The 22,722-nt window shown below is 44.6% G+C and overlaps 1 protein-coding gene across 1 annotated transcript; it reads left to right on the forward strand.

Moving 5' to 3' along the window:
- The first annotated feature begins 1,189 nt into the window (after positions 1 to 1,189).
- CUNH16orf78 (chromosome unknown C16orf78 homolog) lies at positions 1,190 to 21,749 on the forward strand. Its single transcript, XM_051195098.1, has 5 exons — positions 1,190 to 1,473; positions 2,784 to 2,888; positions 3,296 to 3,503; positions 18,677 to 18,920; positions 21,506 to 21,749. Exons 1-5 carry the CDS (start codon positions 1,333 to 1,335, stop codon positions 21,651 to 21,653), a joined length of 846 nt encoding a protein of 281 aa, XP_051051055.1. The 5' UTR covers positions 1,190 to 1,332; the 3' UTR covers positions 21,654 to 21,749.
- Positions 21,750 to 22,722: the final 973 nt, after the last annotated feature.

A 22,722-nucleotide genomic window follows, 5' to 3' on the forward strand; every position in this document is an offset into this window, starting at 1 on the left:
TCCTCTCTGGGGTGAAGGGGATCACCCAGGAGCATTTTATCCATTAAACCTTGGCTTTTTATAACTGTTTTAATTTGGTCTGATTTGGATTGATGCATTGGCTGAGAGGCTTATTGGGGTACAGAAACTTTTCAAAGTGTGTCACTGTGGGAGTGAGCTTTGGAGTCTTCTATGCTCAAGCTACACTTGATGTGACACATAGTTGCTTCTGCTGCCCGCAGTTCAAGATGGAGAACCCTCATCTCCTTCTCCAGCATCATGTCTGCTGCATGCCACCATGTCACCCACCATGATGATAATGGACTAAACCTCTGAACAGTAAGCCCCCCCAATTAAATGTTTCCCTTTATAAGGGTTGCCGTGGTCTCAGTTATCCAATACCAAATGGTCAGCTTGAAGACAAACATACACATAACATTATATAGACCAAGCTGGCTGTATTTTTCTATTTAGAAATATATATATATGGTGTGTATATATATATATATATATATATATCTTATAAATGTGTATATAGGAATATATATTGTGTATATAATTATAACAAAGAAAAACAGACCATGAATTTTAAAAAGAGCAATGAAGGGGTATGTGGGAGGGTCTGAAGTGAGGAAAGGGAAGGGGGAAATGAGTAACTATATTGTCTCAAAAAAATTTTAAATCTTAAAAATAACATGATTGCTAGAGAACAAAAGAGGAGGCAGTGCTGCTTGGAAGAGGCTCACTGACCTATCAAGCTGGCCAGAAGTTGAGCAGAGCACTCCCAGGATGCCTCATTTGTAAGCTGTCATTGGTGGTGAGGTTGGATTTCAGTGATGTGGCCGCCTGTGAGTCATCCCCACCTCTGTAAGTAACCCTTCACCCATGCACCCAAGTAACCCCAATAAACTCAATATCTAGCCACTTGGAACTTCAGTGTGAGTGTTATTTTGGTCTGTCATTGGTTTCCTATCTTGGGTGAATAGACAATTGTGTTGCATAGTCTCAGGAAAAATCTCACATAACAGAGAGGCTGTCAAGGAGAATGTGGCCGAGTCCAGGGATAACAGTAACCCAAGGAGAGGATGTGATCTCATGGGAAAGGGTGGGTAGTAATTACATCCTACCTCTACCCTGACCCCTGACCTAGGGAACAGTTGTTAAATCAACAGTGACCTCACAATCACTCTCCTGGCCTTCAGTCCCCCAGGTCAACATCCATCTACTTCTTACCTCTGCCCTTTATCATTACAACCAGAGGACACATCCTGCCTCTGGATCACCACACCAGCAGACCTAGGGAAAAGATAAAAGAGTGACTGCTCTCCTGTGGGACATAGCCAAGACATCAGCATGTCAGAAGACTTAAAAGATCTGATGCCCACTGAGAGGAAGTCCGTTTGGAGGTCCGCTGAAGAGAGGCGGATGTCTGACCTCACCCGGGTGCTGGAGTGGCTAGAGAGGAGGCAGGGCAAGAAGAAGCGTGCCCTCCAGGTGTGTACATTGGAAGAATTAGCTGGAAGACTTTATGCAAGACTATTGACAGGAGAAAGAATTGGAATTCAACACCCCCAAATGAAAGGGGATCATTTTTTAAACACTGGGGTAAGCTAGTAGGGGCATCCTAGATGTAAGATCACTCGCCCTAAGCTGTGTTTCCTAAGGGCAATGGTCATACCTGGGCTTCTCTCCCACCAAAGACAGGGTTACAATCTTTCCTGGTGGCCATATTTTAAGGGATGACTCCAGGTCATCGAGAAAGATGCTTCTCTATAGAAAATGTAGGATGAGACTAACGGATCTCTATTTCAGAGAGGAGAGAGGAGATTGACCAAATGCAAGTGTTCTGAAGTAAACACTCTAGAAGGCACTCGAGTCAGAATCTGTGATGAGGAAGAAGTCTGTCTGCCATTAGGTCAAACTGTGGGCATTGCTTGTGTCTGTCAGTGTTGGAAACAGTCATGGGCACTAGCCTATGGGGTCTCCATGCAGGCAAATCAGGAGCCATCCCACTGTCCACAGCTTCTTCCCTTCTGATGGCTTCAGGATAGATCATTGATTCCTACTGCCATTCCTCCACTGAGACCCCCCTAGGAGAATATACCTTATTCCTCCACCACTTAAGGGGCTGCTCTCACCAACCCATTCCTCTTTCATGGAGGGTCTTAGGTACCAAATTTGCCTTTTTACAAAGACTTTAGGTCCCCTGCGTCCATTATTTGTGAAAAACAAGTCAGGCCTATGGAAGATGGTACCCTCTTCCCTGCATCCCCCAGCTGTAGATGATGCTTAGATCATATGGCCTCTTGTCCCAGAGCACATTGATCATCAGCAGATTTCAGGGCCCATATAAAAAGCCAGGCACCATGGTCACCTTGAATCTTACTTAGTACTGGAAGCTGAAAACAAACAGATCCTGGGGACTGTTGAGCTCTGTGCTCAGAGACTCTGTCTCAAAAATAAGGTTGAGAAGAATTAGTTAAGAAAGACAAATGGTTGTGAATCTCTGATGACTCCCACATGTGTTAGTGTTCTCAAGTATCTGCACATACACATAAGGGTGTGCACACATGTACCACACACACACACACACACACACACACACACACACACACACACACCATTCTGGAATGTTGAGAAAGATGGATGCTAGCTAGTGTGGTCCAAAGGTCAAGAGACAGTGAGGGGACAAGAGTCTCTAGAGTGTAGGTGGTTTCCCACATGCCAGGAATGTTCTCCCATTTAGGGACAGTAGATGGAACCCTCACCGGGTGGATACAGAGCTATTTTTCCTGCCTTTTCAGAAAAATATCGAAGAGACAACCCGTGCAGAAGAGAAGGTAGGAAAGAAAACCTCAAGTGCTAAGAAGAAGCAAGACAAAGATGGCCGCAGGGTGACCTTCAACAAGGTAACCGCCCCTCCGCCTCTCCCCACCGCGGCTCCTCTGCTACGGTGTCTTGCCACATGGTTTATGAAGATCCCTTGATGCCTCTGCCCCATAATGATAGCCCAACAAATGAGTGCCCTGCACCCACCCCCACCCTGTGCTGCTTGACCAACAATCCCTACCTTCCTGAGGTCCAGTTTCAGGACAAGGGTCTCAGCTTCCTCCACCCACATTTCTCCCTCCACACTCAAGGATGCCAAGGCCTACAGAGCCATGAGAGCACTCAGCCCTGTAGCTATAGGGTATCCCCGACCTGCCTGCAGGCATGGGCTGCATGCACCCCTAGGAGCTAAGGAGAAATAAAAGTGAAGTCTCAGTAAGCCAGCAGAGAGGACACTCCTGCCCCCCTTGAACTCTTCTGGACCCAGGACAGCTCCTTGAGCCAATTGTGGAAACTTCTCAGTTTGGGTCTGGAGGATGCTGAGCATAATTTCTCTCCTGGCTCCAAGAATCAAGACCCAAACGTCAGCAAGAAGTTGATCACTGCCTTCCGCAAGGGGTATGGAGCAGACATAAGGGGCAAGCGTATAAGCATGTTGCCTAGCAACCTCATCAGGGACGGCTATAAGAAGTCAGGTAAGGAAAGAACCTGGGCCCTGGGGTACTAGAACTGTCCTTCCTGTTCCAGCTTCTCAGAGGCAGGGAAGAGCTGCCCATTCATTTCAGTTGAAACCTGTGTCCTCAGGGAATCGCTCCCAGGATGGCTTTTGACAATCTTGGAATGACTGGATGGGAGGGAGTGGTTGTTATGCTCCATTTATTCCCAAATATTCTCAATATTCCATCACAGTGTGTTGTTCAATCTAGAACTATTTTGGTGACACTACCTTTGTGAGTTCCAAATGTCCTAAATTAAACACGGTGGCAATGTCTGCTACAGAAGGCGCCACCCTGGTGACCTGACATCCCTAGAAAGGGACAGGCCTGAGTTACAGTTCACAGTCCTGCTCCACCACTCAGCTCGATCATCCCAGCTGTGCGCCCAGGTCTGGGTTCTAGGTTTCTCACATAGTAAGCACTTCCTCTGGAGTGTGGCTGTGGGGGCTGCAGTATTAGGGGGCCTGTAAATCAGTCTGACATGGAAGTGCTCAGTAAGGTGACGCCAGAGGGATGGAAAACAGATACACTAAGCTTTGGCCGTGCTTGGCCTCTTGGGACACGAGCTTATGGTCAAGGTGGAATCTGGAAGGCATTCCTACTTGCCCATGTAGAAAGTGGGCAGGCACTTGGAGCAGGAGTCACCCAGATGTCCCTTTGTGTCCCAAAACAAATACTTTCCCCCATCATTTCAGTTAGCACGCCAAAGCCATTCTATGCAACCTGAAGCCTCCTGTCTGTCACAATTTAGTATGACAGAGGACCTGTGGTGCTAAGAGCATTAGGGGACTCTGGATTGAACCCACGGCATCTCAACAATGAGACATCCGTCTAATCCAAAGAAGCCCTGCAAATTGTCACTAAGAGATCCCTTGCTTTTGGTAAAGGCACCACGGTCATACGAGATAGGACCATTCAAGAAAACTGAGTGAAGGGAATTAGAAACCCTCATTTTCTTTAAAGCTACTCTAATGGTTATTATATAAAGTTATATAAATTCTTAATTATTCTAAAATGTTATTAAAAAGTTACTGTAGAAATAAAATCAAGATGGAAACTCCGTACTTCGGCCAGTGATTCCCACTGTCACTGTCACCACCATGCCGGCCCCACTGGGTTCTTGAGCTTCCTTAAACCTTGTTTCCAGCAGACCCCCCTCCTCCCTGCTCCCTGAAGCTTAGATGCACAGTAATCTTGCTACTGTGATTTCTTCCCAGACTCCTCACAGGAAGCCTTTGTGTGTGAGCACACTTCACTGAGACTTTCGGGGTCAGCACAGGCTAAGAATCACATCACAGAGGAACAGTGCACACAAATCAGGGGCTGGTCAGGAGACCCCACTTTCATTCTTCAGAGTCCTTTGTCTTCTAACCCCCCAAAGATGTTCTTAGCAGCACTTGCCAGCAAGGAAAGCTTCCTGGGGTTTTCTGAAAGTTCCAGGCGGAGTGGAGAGTGGAGCAACTGGAGGTGCTGGGATTCATCGTTGATGGAGAGCAGAGCCTGCTTAAGGATCCTCTACCATAGCTCTGGTCCTCCAAGGTTCTTCTTCCCCTCTTCTGTTTCATTCATACAGTATGCTGTTAACTCTGATCTTAGTTTCTCCTGTCTCATTCATACAGTACCCAATCAACTCTGATCTTAGTTTCTTCTGTCTCATTCATACAGTATGCTATCAGCTCTGATTTTTCTTTCTTCTGTCTCATTCACAAAGGATGCTATCAAGGCATTTCCCTAAACAAAATCAGTCCCTTCCCTACAGGAATTGATAATTTCCTACAGGCAGTGGATAATTTCTCCTCTGTGTACAAAATGTAGATATGAAGGTTGGCTTGCAGGAAGTTTGGTCCTCTGTTGTCCTTTTATTCTCTCCCTTGCCATCTGAGACAAACTTACTATAACTGGGAATAAAGAAGTCTTGCTTCTTCTGATGTAAAACAACCCATAGCCACTGGAGAGCAGTAAATGTGCCTGGGCATCTAAGAAACACCTTTATCTGTCCTCATTTGGCATCCAGAACTGAGTGATCTTCCGATGTAGTCTTGCATGCTACCTTAGACGAGCAGGCAGGATCTACACAGGGAGGCATGATGGCGATCAGGTGGCCTGAGTGGGGAAGGTGCCAGGCACATGCCTAAATCCCATTGATATTTCGAGCTCTACAGACTCAACAAGCATCGGGGCCTTCACGTCAGAGGGCAGTGCAATCTCCCGAGCAGAAAGAGATTCTCTTGGTGTCCTTCTCCTCCATCAGCCTTCATGGCCTGGTCTGGTGGCTTCTCTTTATGCTTTCATCTGCTTCTCTTCCCTTTGTCTTCACCACTGTTGTCTCAGTTTGCCCTTAGTCCTCCACTGAACAATCCCCTTGCAGTTTTGGCTCCCATGGTTGCCACATTTACCTTCCTAACTAACTCGTGTGTTTATGTTTAATATGATTTTCTTCATTACATTGCCATAGAAAAATAATAAAACTCAAATGATGAGTAACTTACCACAGAGAAATGGAGATCAATGAACAATTTTCTTAAAGCTTAATGAACAATAAGGCAATGATCATCAGAGAAGCTTCCTCGAACTTCAGTAAATGGGAGCTAATGCAGAGATTCATGACTGGACAATGTACGGAGTGAGCCTTGGAACACTCAGTCCTAAATGGGATGTCTCCATCAAATCTCTCCTCTCGGGGGTCAGGGCGCTGTGCAGAAGAGGAGATGGAAAGACTGTGAGAGCCAGATGGAGGACACCAAGGAAGCAAAGCCTTTAAACACAGTAGGACTGACAAGTAAATGAACTCACAGAGACTGAGGCAGCATGCACAGGGCCTGCACAAGTCTGAGCCAAAAGGGCTCCCAGCACATGGAGGGGAAAGTGGACACAAGTTCCGTCCCCAACCAAGAAACTACCTCCAACTGACAACCGTTTGCAAAGGAAAAATCAGTTTTCTTCAATGAAGTCTCACTGGCTATATAAATCACACTTAAGGACAGGCCCCAGCAGTACATGGCCAACGCAAAATGAACTCAATGGTACTGTTAGAGGGATATTTTTTGTCTCATATTTATTGCTTTGTCTAGCCTTACTGGCCTTTTGCCTATATTTTATGGTTTCTAATTTTGTGCTTTTATGGGTTCTATTTGGGTGAGTGGGTGTCCCATGCTTTTTCTGTTTTGTTTTTTTTAAATTTTGGGGTTTCTTTTGTTTTTCCTTCTTGTTTCCTAAAAAAAAAGAAAAAGAGAGAAAGAGAGAGATGAAGGGAGGAAGGGAAAAGAAAGAGAGAAGGAAAAAGGAGTTGGATGAGGGTCTGGGATGTGTGAGATGAAGAAGAAATTGTGATCAAAATGCATTGAAAAAAATCTTCAATTAAAACAATAGGATACTAAGATACAAAAAAGGCAACAACATGAGATTAGGAAAAGCATGTTTGAATAAAATGAGAAGTGAAACAAAGAAATAGAACCACTTTTTTAAAAAACAAAAATCTTAGGACTCGAGGAACACAGAGTCCTATAATGCAGCATTTGAACAGCATAACCAGTGAAATAGAAGAATCCTCAACTCAAAGACACTTTTGAAACTATCTAGTGAGAAGGACAAACAGGAAATTCAAGAAAATACCATATTCAGCGTGACCATCTGAAAAAAGAGAAGAAAGACGGGGAAGATCATCTAAGAAAGAAATGAAGGAAGCATGGTGGTGAGCACTGAAATCCAGCACTCAGGAGGCAGAGGCAGGCTGGCCTCTGAGTCACAGGACAGCCTGCGCTATATAGTGAAGTTGCAGGCCAGCCAAGGCTACATAAAGACACAATCTCGCCAAACAAACAAACAAACAAACAAACAAACAAGAAATACATGAATGAAAACTTGCAAAATTTGGGGAGAGAAAAATCTTCAATTCATGAGGTTCCAAACATCTATACCAAGACACATTAAATCCAAGTCTACGCAAAGAATTTGAAAGCAACAGAAAAGCAACTTTTCATACAGAGATCTTCCATAAGATTGTGAATTTCTAAGTACAAATGCTGTAGACCAGGACACAGGTAGAGGATGACATATTCAAAATAATGAAAGAAGAAAGAACTGGCACCCCAAAAATCCTGTACCCATGAGAGCTGTGCATTAGATATGGAAGAGATGCTGGCGGGGGGGAGGGTTCACACCTTTATTCACAATGCTCGGAAGGCAGAGGCAGGTGGATCTCTGAGTTTGCAGTCAGCCTGGTTTACAGAGCAAGCTCCAGGACAGCCAAGGCTACACAGAGAAGCCCTGCCTCACTGAAAAAAAAAAAAGAAAGAAAGAAAGAAATGGAAGAGACAACCAAACATGGTAACACATGCCTGTAAGTAATCCCAGCACTCAGGGGCTGAACTCAATCACAAGCCAAGGCCAACCTGGGCTACATGAGACCCTATCTCAGAGAAAAGGGGGTGAGGGTAGTATGTATTTTTACAAACTGGCAAAATCAAAACTACAAGAGGGTGTTTCTCAACAGAAATAAGAGGCTATGTATTAACAACATGCTTACAAATTAATGTAAAAAAAAAATCTTCTGGCTAACAGTAACTATATAGTCAAACTCAGAATGCTATGGCATAGCAATGGTTGTTTGTAAGTCATGTCCAAAGCTGAAATGATAGATAGAGCTATGTGCATACTTGTGTGATGTGTAGTCCATATGTGGGTATGTACACATGAGTGCAGGTGCTTGAGGAGGCAAGACATGTCCGACCCCCTGGAGATGGCATTACAAGAGGTTGTGAGCCACCGCATTTGGGGTTCCAGGAACCAAACTCAGGTCCTCTGCAAGAGTGGTATGTGCTCTTAACTGTGAGGCATCTCTGCAGCCTAAGATCAAGCATCTTAAAAGCTATAACTATGAGATATAATTATATCTGGTAAGGGCAATGTTTTTAAATATTTTGTCTTTTATAATTGACTACATAATATTAGTGCATGTTTACATTAACCATGGAACACAATAAGTTATTGTGCTTCTTCCATTGTGTGGGAGTTCATTTTGAGTCATATTTTTGTTATCTTGTGTATCCACTAAACAATTTTATGTTATTTATAATTATAAAGTGGGGTTATTACTTCCCCAAAAAAATGTTAATAAACCAATATATTTAGAATAATAGCTATAATTGCAATGCTTTGCTAATGAATGCAGAAGCTTAAGAATATAAAATTCTGGGCTTGTGGGGTAGCACAGTGGTAGAGCCCTTGGCTAGTACAGTAGGCTGAGGTTCTATACCCAGAGAGAAGCCATTTATATGCCAACAACGCTAAATGTTAGGAGCTTAAAATAGGATGCTGTAACTGTCAGACAATTCGAGTAAGCCTCATGGGAGCCACAGAAGAAAAACCTGTAGTAGATATGAAAGATATTAAGAGAAAGGGGTCAAAACACACCACTGAAAAGTGTCATCAACACACAAGGGAAGACAGGAGGAGAGGAATACACAAGCCATCTGAAGACAAAGCAGCGATATTGTAAGTTGTTGTTCTTAAACACAAAAGGAAAGTCACCCAATCCATTTTGTGTTGCTGTAACAGCACCATTCACCAGGTAAAGAAAGGGTTATTCACTTCACTTGGGAGGATGCAAGGCTCAAGGATATGCCAGTGGCAGCACCTGCTGGGGCCTTTTGAGCTGTATCATAATGTAACTGAAGACCAAGGGCAGCTGGTGTGCAGGAGAGGAAGTGTGGAGCATGGATTCGCTATGTGGTAGCATACTCTCCTAGAGCAATATTGTCAGGCATCTCCCACCACAACCCACTTTTCAACACCACTAGACTGAGGTTCAAGTTTCCAACATCTGAATTTGGGGAGCACATGTAAACTATAGCATTTTCTAATCCAAACAGAGTTGCTGGATATCTCAAAAATCTACCTATGCTGCCCAAAGAGACTCATTTGAACTTTTAAGAGCACATATAGGCTGAGAAAGTAAAGGGCTGGAAAAAAAGATACTCTGTGTCAGTGGAAAAGGCAGGAGGTAGCTGTACTGGTGTCAGGATGAAACAGACCATGAATGTTATTATATAACAATGAAGAGGTCAATTTGTCAGAAGACCTAACAGTTGTAAATATCTATGCATCCAATGTTGGGTCACCTGAATGGATAAAACAAATGTTAACAGCACTGAAAGAAATAAATAGCAAAGCAATAATCGTGGGGGTTTAATAACCTAAAGGGGGGAAAATGATACATCATCTAGACAGAAAATCAATCGGGAAATAGCAGATTGGAAAACACAAGACCAATGCACCTAGCGGATGCATACAGAGCATCCTGTTTGTGTACCGGCAGCAGCTGCCCATACTTCTCAAACATGATGGAGACTCCCCAGGCTAGAACATTAGGCCTCAGATTCATGAAAGTGTCTTCTCTGCATTCAACCAGAATCAAAGGAACATGGTAAACCAAACAGCACTCTTCTGAACAACCAGGATATCACAGAAGACATCCAAAAGTACGAATACGAATGGTACGAATACGGAGACCCATGAGAACAGAGGCTCAGCACGCCAAAGCCGGGAGAGGGGAGGGCTGAAACCGCAGCCACTACAGATACCTCACTACAGAAAGAGAAAACTGCAAGCAAATGGGGAAAAAAAGCAAGCCCAAGTTAATAGAACAAAGTAAATAATAAAGATAATTATTTCTATATAGATTACCAGACAATAAAGTGATCAATGAAACTAGCAGTTAATTTTTCAAAGAGGTGAGCAATTGATAAATCTCTAGCTAGACTCACAAAAAAGGAGAGCCTGTAAAAAAAAAAAACAAAAAGAAAGAAAGAAAGAAAGAAGAAAAGAAAAAGCCTACAGTCTATGTTGCAGAGCAGTAGAAGAGCTATAAAGAATGATTATAACTGCTACATAGTGATAGGTTACTGCCTAAAAGACATTCCTAGAAACACAAACTCTGTCAAAATTGAATCATGAAGAATCAGAACAATAGCAAGGAGATTGGGTCAATAATCAAAACCTATTGAAGCCCAGGGGCCTGGGCTTTCATTTGGGAGCCCTATCAAAAGTAATGAGAACCAATGCAGATCCTTCTCAAGCTTTTCTAAGACATGGAGAGCAGAGACATTTATTTCCCAAGCCCAAGACAGAAAGGGCAACAGGAAAAAGAACACAACAAGCCAATGCCCACGGTGTACAAGCTGGATTTAATGCCTCACAAGAATGAACTGTGCCCAATGACCAAGCCCAAGACCCCCAACATGAAAGGAGGGCGAACACATGAAAATTCACACACACAGAGTGTGGCACTAGCAGAATGAAGAACAGAAATGAGGTCAAATGTGCTTTTTTGTGAGAATTCAGTATTGTTTTATGATACATGCTCAATAAGTCATAGGAAATTCATCTCAACAGAGTAAAAACTATCCATGACAAGTGCACAGCTAAAATTACACACTCTCTCTCTCTGAAAAGCTAAAAGACGTTCCTTGAGACCAGGAACAAGGCAAGGGTGTCCACCTTGATTCTGTTCACCATGATACTGGACATTCATGTCAAAGGTATAGACGTTCCATACAAGATAAAGTTTTTGGGTGTCAGGGTCTCTGAGACCTTCATGGATGGCGGAGTTACAAGCCAAGGGAGGCAAGAAGGAACTTTGGTTCAACACAACTCAGTAGTCAATATTGATTCAATTTTTAGGAGGCTGACCCTGAGGCACTACGTATGTATGTATGTATGTATGTATGTATGTATGTATGTATGTATATATGTGTGTATGTATGTATGTATGTGTGTATATATATATTATTTAAGCACCGCACAATTTGGTGAAAACTTGTGTAAACATATATATATATATACATATATGCATATATATATATACACACACACACACACACACACACACACACACACACAGTGAAAACTATTCTGCTGATAATTAACTCAATCCTTCATGCACAACAAAGCACACACAAATCTCCTTGAGGAACAAAGTAAGCTAAATACAGATCAGATGTGATTTCATAGAAACACTCTGTGAAGTCCATAAAGATGGGTTCTATAGATTGAAAAATGCAAATTTACGACATGGGTCTGGGGGAAGGATCCAGCACCAGCACAGAGACAAGGTAAAGGTCACCAGGCTAGGAAGAAGTTCACTGCATTTTCTAGATGGGTTACAAGTTTTGCATTCCTTCCCTTGACATTCCGGGTTCCCCTAATGCTTGTGTGAGCACAAAGACCCCCATGTCCCTACACTTGGGATCTAATACAATGTATTCATGGTGAGTTTAGTAAGCAGGCTTGCATTACACACTTGAAGTTACTACACTATAGTAAAAAATAGTTTTATACACTTCAAATTTGCTAAGAGAGTTGAGCCTAACTGCCTACACAAAAAAGGTAACCATGGTTTTGGGGTTCATTAAATTGATTGCTGCTGTCATATTTCAACCTACATGTACATCAAATCATCATATGGACTTTAAATACAAGCAAACTTACTGGTTAATTATACCTCAACAAGGCTATAAAAATTAAGTCAAATTAAATAAACACACTAGTACTGCTGATGTAGCTGGGTTTGCAAACCATTATTTTGGTATTTGTTTCTAAAGGATTCTGTCCGTTCCTGCTCCCTTTTCTCCTACCTCTATGGGTGATTTTGTTCTTGTCCCATCTTTCTTGGCTTGTCAACCATACCCTTGCACTGTTGTGGTGACAGTCTGGCCTGAACATGCGCCTGACTTCTCCCAGCCATGGTCTCTTCTTGCCAGCATAAAAGGACCCGCAAGAACACGTTTCCATTTGTTGCCCTCACTGCCCTCCACACTGTGCTGCCAGCACCGTTGTTCTCAGTGTGTTACAGACCCACAAAGCATTGTTGGGATTTGGGGGTTTGGGTTTTTTGTTTTGTTTTGAATACATCTAAACAAGACGTGCTTTTGCCTGCCTTCCAAGTGTTCCTCGGGGTTTTTTTTTTGTTTTTTGTTTTTTGTTTTGTTTGTTTTGTTTTGTTTTTTGTTGTTGGGTTTTTTGTTTTGTTTTGTTTTGTTTTGTTTTGTTTTGTTTTTGCATTGATCCAGGATTCTGAGCGGATGAGCGGAGTCATTTTCCTTCCCTTGAAGCTTATGAAAGATCTGAATAGGAACATGAATTCTTGCAGCCTTTGCACATCTGAAGGGGTCTTTGTTTCACCTTTGTGCCCTCCTGGCTGCTGGTCTTTCTTCTCCCAGGTCTCCTGCAGCCCTCCTGCTGCTAGACTTCTGCTTTCCAGCAGAGTCTGGAAGCTGGCTGACCTCCAGAGCTGGATGCACGCACCTCATTCCTAGGCATTCTCTAAAGATGTCCCTCAGCAGTCCCCCAATGCTGAGCCTCAATGTCATTTGCTTCCTAATTCTTACACTTGTGTGTGAGGTGTGAAAGGATTCTTGGTTTCTGGTTTATATCAAATTTGCAACATTTTAGCCATGATGTCTTTAATTTTTTTTTTAGTTCCCCTCTGTGTTTCAGACACTCCAATCACACACACAGTTCCTCTGCTAACGAGTTTTGTCTTTCAGCTTCCTCTCTTCATGGATCATTTTGTGTAGTCCCTGTGGCTATACCCCTGTGGCTATACCCCTGAGGCACTGGTTCTCTTTTGTACAATGCTCAATCTGTTATAATCTCATATATTTTTTCATTTCAAACACATATTTTCATCTTTAGAAGTTCAATTGGGGTCACTTTGAATCTTCTGTATCTCCCCTAGCATGCCCATGCCTTGGTGAGCATAATGGTGCATTTTAATAGACATTTTAGACTGGGCACAGTGTGGCTCAAATAACTGGTAGAATGCTTGCCAAACATGCATTCTTAAGTTTAGTCCCCAGCACCATCCCATAGAACCAAGCAAGACATCACACACCTATAATCCCAGCACTTGGGAGGAGGGGTAGGAAGATCAGAGATTCAAGGTCATCCTCCTTTATACAGCATCAAGGCCAGCCTGGGCTACATGAGGTCCCCTCTCCCAAACGCAGATATATTCTTGTTCTGATCTACTATTTCCCTTTTTTCTTTTCCTTTTTCAAGACAGCGTTTCTCTGTGTAGCCCGGGCTGTCCGTCCTCTAACTCACTCTGTAGATCAGACTGGCCTTGAACTCACAGAGATCTGCCTGCCTCTGCCCTACAAGTACTGGGATTAAAGGCGTGTGCCACCACCACCCAGTTCTGAGTTACCATTTCTGTCACTAAGTCTCTTCCTTCCCCACAATGGCTGATGAGCACAGCTGAGAGGGCTGTTCAACACTCTGCAGTGGTCTGTAGAAACATCTCCTGTTACTGCCTGGTTCTCTTGACATGTTCCACTTGTATTATCCTGGAAGGATGTACCTGCTTCGAACTCAGGCAGTCAGGAGCTTGCCTCTGTTTTTTTCTCACTGTCTCTTGTTTCCTGTTGTCCCATGTCTTAATGCTGCAAACTCTTATAATGTCCCAGGTTTCTGATTGTGTTGGAGCGTGAAAACATTCAACTTTCTGTTTTCCAACCTTGGCTGAAAGCAAAAGTCTTAGTTGAGTTTTCCAGAATATAAGCCTGCTTGAACTACAGTGGCAACCTTGCTGCATGTACCTTTGGGTGAGCTAGCCCGGGCAGTGCTGGAAGACTCATCCTGGTGGTGAGGATGTGGGAGATCGGGTGGGCTGACCAACTCAGCTATCACCCAGGTCTACATTCAGGGCTGAGTTGATCCACCCTAACATTTATCACATGTTGGAGCATGTGAAGGGGCCAGTCCTGCAGATCCAAAGCCACAGGATCTCCATGACATAGACCAGAACAGGATATCCAAGAAGAGCCCCAGTGTGGATCACCTAACAGAAGCCAGAGGCCTTGAACCAGACCAATGGCTCATTGCAATGAACTTTTGCAAATAAATATGTATGGACTAGAAGAGAAAAGAAACACAATGGCAAGCCCCTGGAGTGATTTAAGGAGACAATCAAGTTGGATTTGAATTTTAGAATGGTCACCCTGGATAAAGACCAGTGAAAGACCCTAGGAAAACATGGAACATGTTCCATGACATAGAGGCTTCTGGTGACCAATCACTGGATGCCTGTGTGCATTCTGTGGCTTTAGGCCAAGGGTGCATTTTCAGTGGCAGAGTCTGAGAATGATGGCTGCCCACAGGCATCCTTTGTCTATGTGAACACACAGCCATCTCTGGAGTCCCAAATGTAACCCATAAAAAAAAAAAATGTAACTTATCTGTTCTGTTATGTGCCAGAAATAGGGATCATTTTATTCTAAAAGACTGGTCAGGACAGGCTCCCAGGAAAAGGCACCAACATCCTGTGCTCACCTTGCATTAGATGTGGAGGTCCTGGGTGCATGACTTTTAGCTTACCCACTTGTTAAATGTATATGATATGGTTGTAAAAATAGAGTGACCTTCAGAGCCCTTGAGTTGCCATAACCTTTATTATTTTGCTGTCTTTTCCACTGTAGGCACACCTGGATCCAGAAAAGGATCAGAGAGCACAGGAAAGTATATTATAATGTTGCTCTAAAACCATGGTCCCCCTGAAGCATAGCACCAACCCCATCATGCAGAAACAGACATTATTGCTGAGACCTCCAAACCCAGCCACCCTGTCAGGGACCAGCCACAGGGCAGAATACCATATGGGGCATGAAGTGTTCTGAGACCTTAGGCAAGTCCACTGACCCTTGCAGGGAGCCTGGACCCATTCCCCATAGGCATATCCTGGTAAGATTCCTGGACTTTGTTTTTGAAAACATGAAAATCTTACAGAGACGTTTACTTATAAGGGGGAAAATCAACCTGGCTATGGTGCCTTTAGATTACAGAGGAAAGCCCACAGCTCATAAACCTGCCCCCAAAATACCAGCATCGTGTCAGGGTAACTGGACAGAATCTGCGAGTTTGGAGATGTTTAAGATGCACAGTCATGTACATCTCTGTAGGAAACACCGCAGAGGAAAACAAGTCGATCAAATTAAGCAGTAGTGGGTTTAAAAGCCAAAATTCAGATACATTCTTAAAACCAAATGACTTGAAAAATTGAAAGCAGGGGCTTGAAGAATGGCTTAATGGTTAAGGAGCACTGGCTGCTCTTCCAGGGGTCCTGAGTTCAATTCCCAGCACCCACATGGTGGCTCACAGCCATCTATAGTGGGCTCTGATGCCCTCATCTGGCACATGCAGATAGAGCACTTGTATAAATCAAATAAATAAATCTTTTAAATAATAATTACAAATAAAAATAGAAATTGAAAAGGCTAAGATGCGATAACAAGGGAATGAGACGCGGTAGAACAGGATGAAAAGAGACACTGGAAAGCAGTAATAGACACTCTTAAATGCTAAAGAACCTCATGCAGCCACAGACACCAGAAAAGGCAACTAAACAGGGAAAGCAGACATGGGAAATCCAAGAAAACTCCTTAAAATATATTATGGGGCTGGAGGATGGTTCAGTGCTTAAAAGCACCGGCTGTTCTTGCAGAGGAGTGGGGATCTGGTTCCCAGCATCCATGCAGTGGCTCAGAACTCTAACTCTAGTTCTAGGGGATCTGCTGCCCTCTTCTGGCATCCTTAGGCACCAGGCACACACACAGTAAACATATATACATACATATGTACATACATACATACATACCAACCATTCATACACATAAAATTTAATTTTTTCTAAAATAGGATTTTAAGTATTCCTTTTTTAAAGTAAAAGGCTATATAACAGGAAGTATGTTAAAGAATGAACTCATGCAGTTACAGATGATAAAGACTCACATTTAAACAGCTTAAATCTTATATTGCCAACATCTGCCAACGTTACCTGTAAATTTCACAACAAAAAAAGTTTTCATAAAGCATAAATATTTATTTTTAAAGATTTATTTTTGTTTTTCAAGTTATGCATATGTACACCTACCTGAATGTGTTTTTTTTTTTGTTTGTTTTTTTTGTTTTGTTTTGTTTGCACATGCGTGTGCAGTGTCTTCAGCGCCTGAAGGTGTATATCTCTGGAGCTGGAGTTACAGGTGGTTGTGAGCCACACAACACGGGTGCTGGGAACGGAACTTGGGTCCTCTGAAAGAGCAATGTGGGGTTTTAAACACTGAGTCATCTCCCAGCTTCCTAAAAGATAAGATTCTAGAGACATCTATCTTATTCTAAAACAATCATGAGAAATAAAGTTAAAAGATACTCTTCAACTATAATAAAATGGAGACAAAGACATCACAACAAAGCTAGGCATGGTGGCGCTCACCTTTCATCCCAGCACACACGAGAGGCGGGGGCGGGGGTGGGGGCGGGGGCAGGGGCAGGGGATCTCTGCATTTGAGACCAACCTGGTCTACAGAACCAGTTGTGGGACACAGAGGGCTACACAGAGAAAGGAAAAGAGGGAGGTGGGGAAAAAGGGAGGAATAACCAACATTTTTATAATTAATGAGCAGAGATGGTCACTGTGAAAGGGGGAGATAGTAAATCCTAGCTGAGACTGGTAAAATTATAAAGATGACAAGAACCTGGGAGAATAAATACACTGCTTTTGGGAAAAGTGAGTAACAACTGACACGAAGGTGTCACAGACAAACAAAGAAACTCGTGTGCTCACATACTAAGAATATTTGCAAGTCTTTGGTTTTGTTTGGTTTGGTCTTTCAAGACAGGGTTTCTCTGTGTAGTTTTGTAGACCAGGCTGGGGCTCGAACTCACAGAGATCTACCTGCCTCTGCCTCTGCCTCCCCAGCTGGGATTAAAGTCATGCACCACTACAGCCCGGCCATGTATTTGCAAGTTTTAAGGTCTCTGAGTATCTGCAGAGTTGTAAAAGAGTGTAGCCTATATAATACAGGTTGTAACTGGCCTGTAAAGAGCAAATAAGCCACTGCTACTCCAGTATGTCCAGATGTGGACATGTTTACATTAGCTTAACAAACCATTATAACTCTACAGTAACATTATGCCAAAAAATCTTTACACCAAACCCAAATATAGATGCATGAAACACTAAAAAAATATATTAGCAAGTATACCTAATTCATAAATATGTATCAAACACTCTAGTGTTGAAGTAACACTCCATGACTGAGCAGGCTGCATCCAGCGAGTAATGGACCCTGCAGGTCAACACTTACAGCAACCAACTAAGCAAAAAGCCACAAAATGGTATCAATGGATGAAAATGTCACACACATTCATTAACAAAAAATATAAAAATAAGATGGGTGGTGGTGCTACACACCTTTAATCCCAGCACCTGGGAAGCAGAGGCAGGCAGATCTCTGTGAGTTTGGGGTCAGCCTGATCTACAGAATGAATTCTAGGACAGCCAGGGCTACACAGAGAAACCCTGTTTCAAAACAACATAAAACAAAAACAAAAATGATAAAATCAATGAAACTAGCCAATCTCATTCAAAGTGATGGGATGCCAAGGTAATTTTAATTAAAGTCTGGACCAAAATGGAGGTCCTTCAGCCCACCACCTACACTGTTTTAGACTGTCAAATGCAGTATGCCAAGAAGAATATGTAGTTTTTTTATAAACACTGGGAGGAAGATATTTTGATTTTTCTGAAATATTTGCAAAACTCAAGACATTCTAATGGACAGTGTATTTTTGAAGCAATGGACTTTCCTCTGCACCAGTCACACCAGTTAGGGGTGGAATGAGTAGTGTGTGTAATCCAATAGTCCTGAGGCGTTCCATCATTAGTTCCATATTTGGGTCATGCCATTCATTCCCAGTTTCACACACCTAGGCAGTCACGTACTGTGCCTCTGCCTGACATGCAGCATGTCTCCACACCATAAACTACTGCCCTTTGAGACCCAGCTCAACACTCACCTCTCCTGACTTCTTCTCTTTCTGGATTAATTCCCGTTCAATAAACTTCCTCTGGAAAGACTGAAAGGAAGGGGCAAAGGAGAAGGAAGCTAGGCAGGAAGGCAATTGAGAAGGCTCGGAGAATGGAGGATAGGCTAAGGTTAAGGCGCAGCCCTGTGGGAGCTCTTGCCAAACCTCAGATCAGCGGTGAGGAGCCCATCCATTCTTCTAGCTCCCTCTTTCCCACTACCACCACCCCACCGTGCTCAACTCTTCCCTCTCCCAGAATCTAACTCCCTAGGGGCATCTTCCGATTTCAGACTTAGACATCAAGGACGTCATAGCCCTAGAAACCAACACTCGGGTAAGTCCATACCGCAGACAAAGCTCCATAGATCCAGTACTTCAGGAAACTATGTTTGGCACGCGGAGGGTGGGCCTGTTGAGAGACTGGGCAAGCAAGGCTCCTGATGATCGCAAGCTGAAGAGCCTCATGGAGAAGGGTACAGAGCCCAAGATGGAGACAGCCAAGATGCTGAAGCCAGAAGAGGTGCTGAGCTGCCGGTGAGCACTGGGGTGCATGGGCAGGCCTAGGACAGCAGTGTGCGAATGCATGCATGTCTGGACATGGAGAGGGCAAGCCTAGGACATCAGGCCCTAGGCCCACACTTGGACATGGAGGGGGCAGGACTAAGTCTGCTAACTTAGTGAATGCACTCTTGGACATGGAGGGAACCAGCTCAACCCTACCTGGCTCTAGCTGGCAAAGGATTGCTACAAGGCTAAAACCCTGGGTTTGCCAGCAGTCTTTACTGCCAAAGACTACAAGTAATATATTAACTCCTATTAATATTCCCCTGGTGGGCTGGGCAGTGGTGGCCTTAATCCAAGCACTCAGAAGGCAGGTGGGTCTCTGTGAGTTCAAGGCTAGCCTGGTGTACAAAGCGAGTTCCAGGGCAGGCTCCAAAGCTACACAGAAAAACTGTGTCTCAATAAAAAATAAAATAAAATCCCCTGGACAGCCAGTAGGGGCCGCTATTTTGAGCTCTACCTCTGGAAATTCCAATTTTCCATTTGCTTCACAACAGAAGCATTAGAGATTCATCAGAAGGAAAACACAGGTTGTCTGTGGCCTTTTTCTCATAAAGAAACAGCCCCGAGTCCATTTGCTCTGGTGAATTTAGGTGACAGTCTCTGCATTGGTTGCTCTTCCGATGCTCTGGTGAACACCACCACCAAGGCAACTTGTTATGAGGAGGAGGTTATTTGGGTTTATGGTTCCAGAGGGATCCTGTCATGGCAGGGACGCCCATCAGCAAGCCCAGTAGCAGCAGTCCTGAAGTCATGAGCAGGAGGCAGGGAGCTCATAAATGGGAAGTAGAGTGCGGCTTTAAACTCTCAGAGCCCGCCCCCAGCGACACACTTCCTCCACTGAGGCCACGCCCTTGTAAACCTCCCCAAACAGCGCCACCCACTGGAGGATGGAGTATTCAAACACCAGAGCCTACAGGGGACATTTCTTACAGTGTTGCTGTCCCCAGTGACCTCCTGCTATGTTTGGGGTTCGGATTCCTAAGATGAGCATGAACTGTTTGGTTTCTGTCCTCCCCACTGGGCCACAACCTCACCTATCTCTTGATTGCTCCGCATCCATACCATGTCGCCAGGTCTCCGTCCGAAAACACTCCAGGCCAGTGTCATCCTGAGGAGGGATCAAGACAAACGGATAACAGGGCCACCCTCAACAAGCTGGCAGCAATATAGCCGTGGCTCCTGGAGAATGAGAGATGATGCAGGGGCAGAGGCAATGAGAGGCCACACCTGACCAGCTGCCCTCTTTGCAGGGACAAGAAAAGATGTGGCTGTAATGGGCCTGGCTGCGTGAGAGTGGGGGAACTTCTTTCCCACAGAGAGCAGGAGCGCTGGGGCAGGTGACATCTGTAAAGTCGTTGGGGAGACTCCTGAGACAAGGGTTAGATAGATGGTGCAGGAGGGTCTAAGGAAGCCACGTGTGGAAGTACCAGCCCACCCGCACCTCCCTGGCAGGCTGCCATGAGGTCAGGGGAACCGGGGCCAGGGGTAGCAGTCCAGGGGTAGAACCCAAGCACAGGCAAGGCAGGAAGCCTGACAATGGTAACACATCTCCTCCCTGCCACCCATAAGCAGCCAGCAGGTAGCTGGTGGCATCCACCCCCTACTGGAACCGCGAAGTAAGCAAAGTAGCACATACCTTCATCCCAGCACTCAAGAGTTGAGACAGGAGGAGTGTGTGTTTGAGGCTGCCTGAGCTACATAATGGGATCTGTCTTGACATAGATAAATAAAGTGGTTAAATATAAAGTTGGCCCCAAGGTCAAGGTTGACAGTGGGACCTGGCGCTCTGTCTGGATCCCGCCGCAGAGATGGGATCGATTTCACTCCTCAGCCGAAGTCAGGATTACACGGCTTTAGAAAACATTTCAAATCAATGGCTGAGTTATTTAACTGTATGTCAAAGGCAGGAACATATGCCTGTGCGGGCAGCTCTGTGTATGCTCACTCGGAGGCCCCGAGCCTGGACTCAGATCCACTACCTGCAGCAGTGCTCAACACAACACAATTCGCCCAAATTAACACATTGCCACACCCCCACATTAGCCATGTACTCTTTCTTCCTTTGAATCAAGTCTTCCAAGTGGGATGGCCCATTCTGTACTGGCTGTCACTCTGTTGATGGACCACCCCATTCCCCAGAGAGAACCTGCCTTTCCATAGCATAGCTTCTCTTGCCTTCCGTGGACCTCGTGTTGAGTGTAGTGCTTGAGTCAATGAAAATTAGCCTGTTTTCTCTGGAGATAACCAGACTGGTGCCTGGCAGGTTGATTTCCAAGAGTTACAGTACCTCTGCCACCTTCGGGGTGTCCTTCTGTCAGGGACATACACAAGGAGCCAGGCCAAATCTCTTGTTGGCGTCCTACTGCCCAAAGCCAACCCACATGCCCACCATTTATTGAGACAGGGTCTCACTGTGTACCTCTGGCTATCCCAGGCTGGCCTCAAACTCACAGAGATCTGGGATGAAAGGTGTGCATCACGACAAAGCCAACCCTTTTTTCAGTGAAAGTCAGCTGACATGGCTCCTTGTCACCTCTCCTTAACTTCTCTTGAAGGTACCTGCGTTTGTCCAAGAACAACATCAAGACCTTGATCAAGCTGTGCAAGGATGCAGGGATGGACGTGGACATCCACCCACACATGGTGGAATCCGAGATAGACTCCAAGAAGATATTCGACCGTCACTTAAGCACTGCACTCTAGTTGCACCACCGGAAGCTCGTCCTGTGTGGGCTGAACACCCTGCAGACTAGCTTCTCTAAACTGCACCGGGCAAACAAGTCAGACGCATCACCACTAGCTGCTGTCAACTTTGTCCTAGGCTCTACCCGGGTTGCTGGGGAGAGAACCCCCTTTCAGAAAGCTTGTTGGGTGCTGTGGCATTGCCTGTACTCCAGCACAGGTGGAGGCAAAGGGATCAAGAGTTCAAGTTCAAGGCCAGCTTGGGGCTGTATGAGGCCCTGTCTAAAACACCAAAATGGGGTAAGGGGTACAAAGTTCTTTTAAACTGCTTCTTAGGAGAAAATGCTTCTTGAGCAACAGAACGGGGCTTCAAGTTCCTAGAGGACTTCAGGGAGGAGAAAAGGTTGAGCAGTTTTCTGGAGACACATGCCACTGTCCTGTGCAGGATATGGCTGTGTGGGGAACTGGCCCTCATGTGTATGCCTGAGGCTGGTGGCCAAAGTCCTCTCGTGAGGACTGACTTCATGGTAACACCAATTTTTATTATTCACCCTTTTCCCACCAGGTATATTGCATGGCTTGCTGGATTCCTGTGTGGCCCACTGAGACCCCAGGTCCCACCCACAGAACCCAATCTGCTTGTTCAGAAGTTCTGTCCCACGTGCTCTGGGACCTGTGTGCAACATCCAGTTCCCAGGAGGGAAGCTAGTGCAGCCCTCAATCTCAGGGAAGTGTACAGGGTACGCAATCCCAAGAGGTGCTTGGGATCCTACTACTCCATTATCCCACCCACAGGGCTTATCATCCTTGAGACTGGAGGAGGGAGGAGATGAGCAGATGGGCAGCCTGTACACAAAACAGAGTCAAATCCCTGGAGAGGAGATCTTAGTGTGCTGGAGGAGAAAGGCTTCCTGGAGGAGGAAGCTACTTTGGGGTTTTTGTTTTGTTTTTTTTTTTTTTTTTTTTTTTTTTTTTTGGTTTGGTTTTTTGGAGACAGTGTTTCTTTGTGCAACAGTCCTGGCTGTCCTGGAACTCACAGGGATCCAAGTACCTGTGCCTCCCGAGTGTAGGGATTAAAGGTGTGTGCTAC

The sequence above is a fragment of the Phodopus roborovskii genome, unplaced genomic scaffold (genome assembly GCF_943737965.1).
Source record: "Phodopus roborovskii unplaced genomic scaffold, PHOROB, whole genome shotgun sequence".
Lineage (NCBI taxonomy): Eukaryota > Metazoa > Chordata > Mammalia > Rodentia > Cricetidae > Phodopus > Phodopus roborovskii.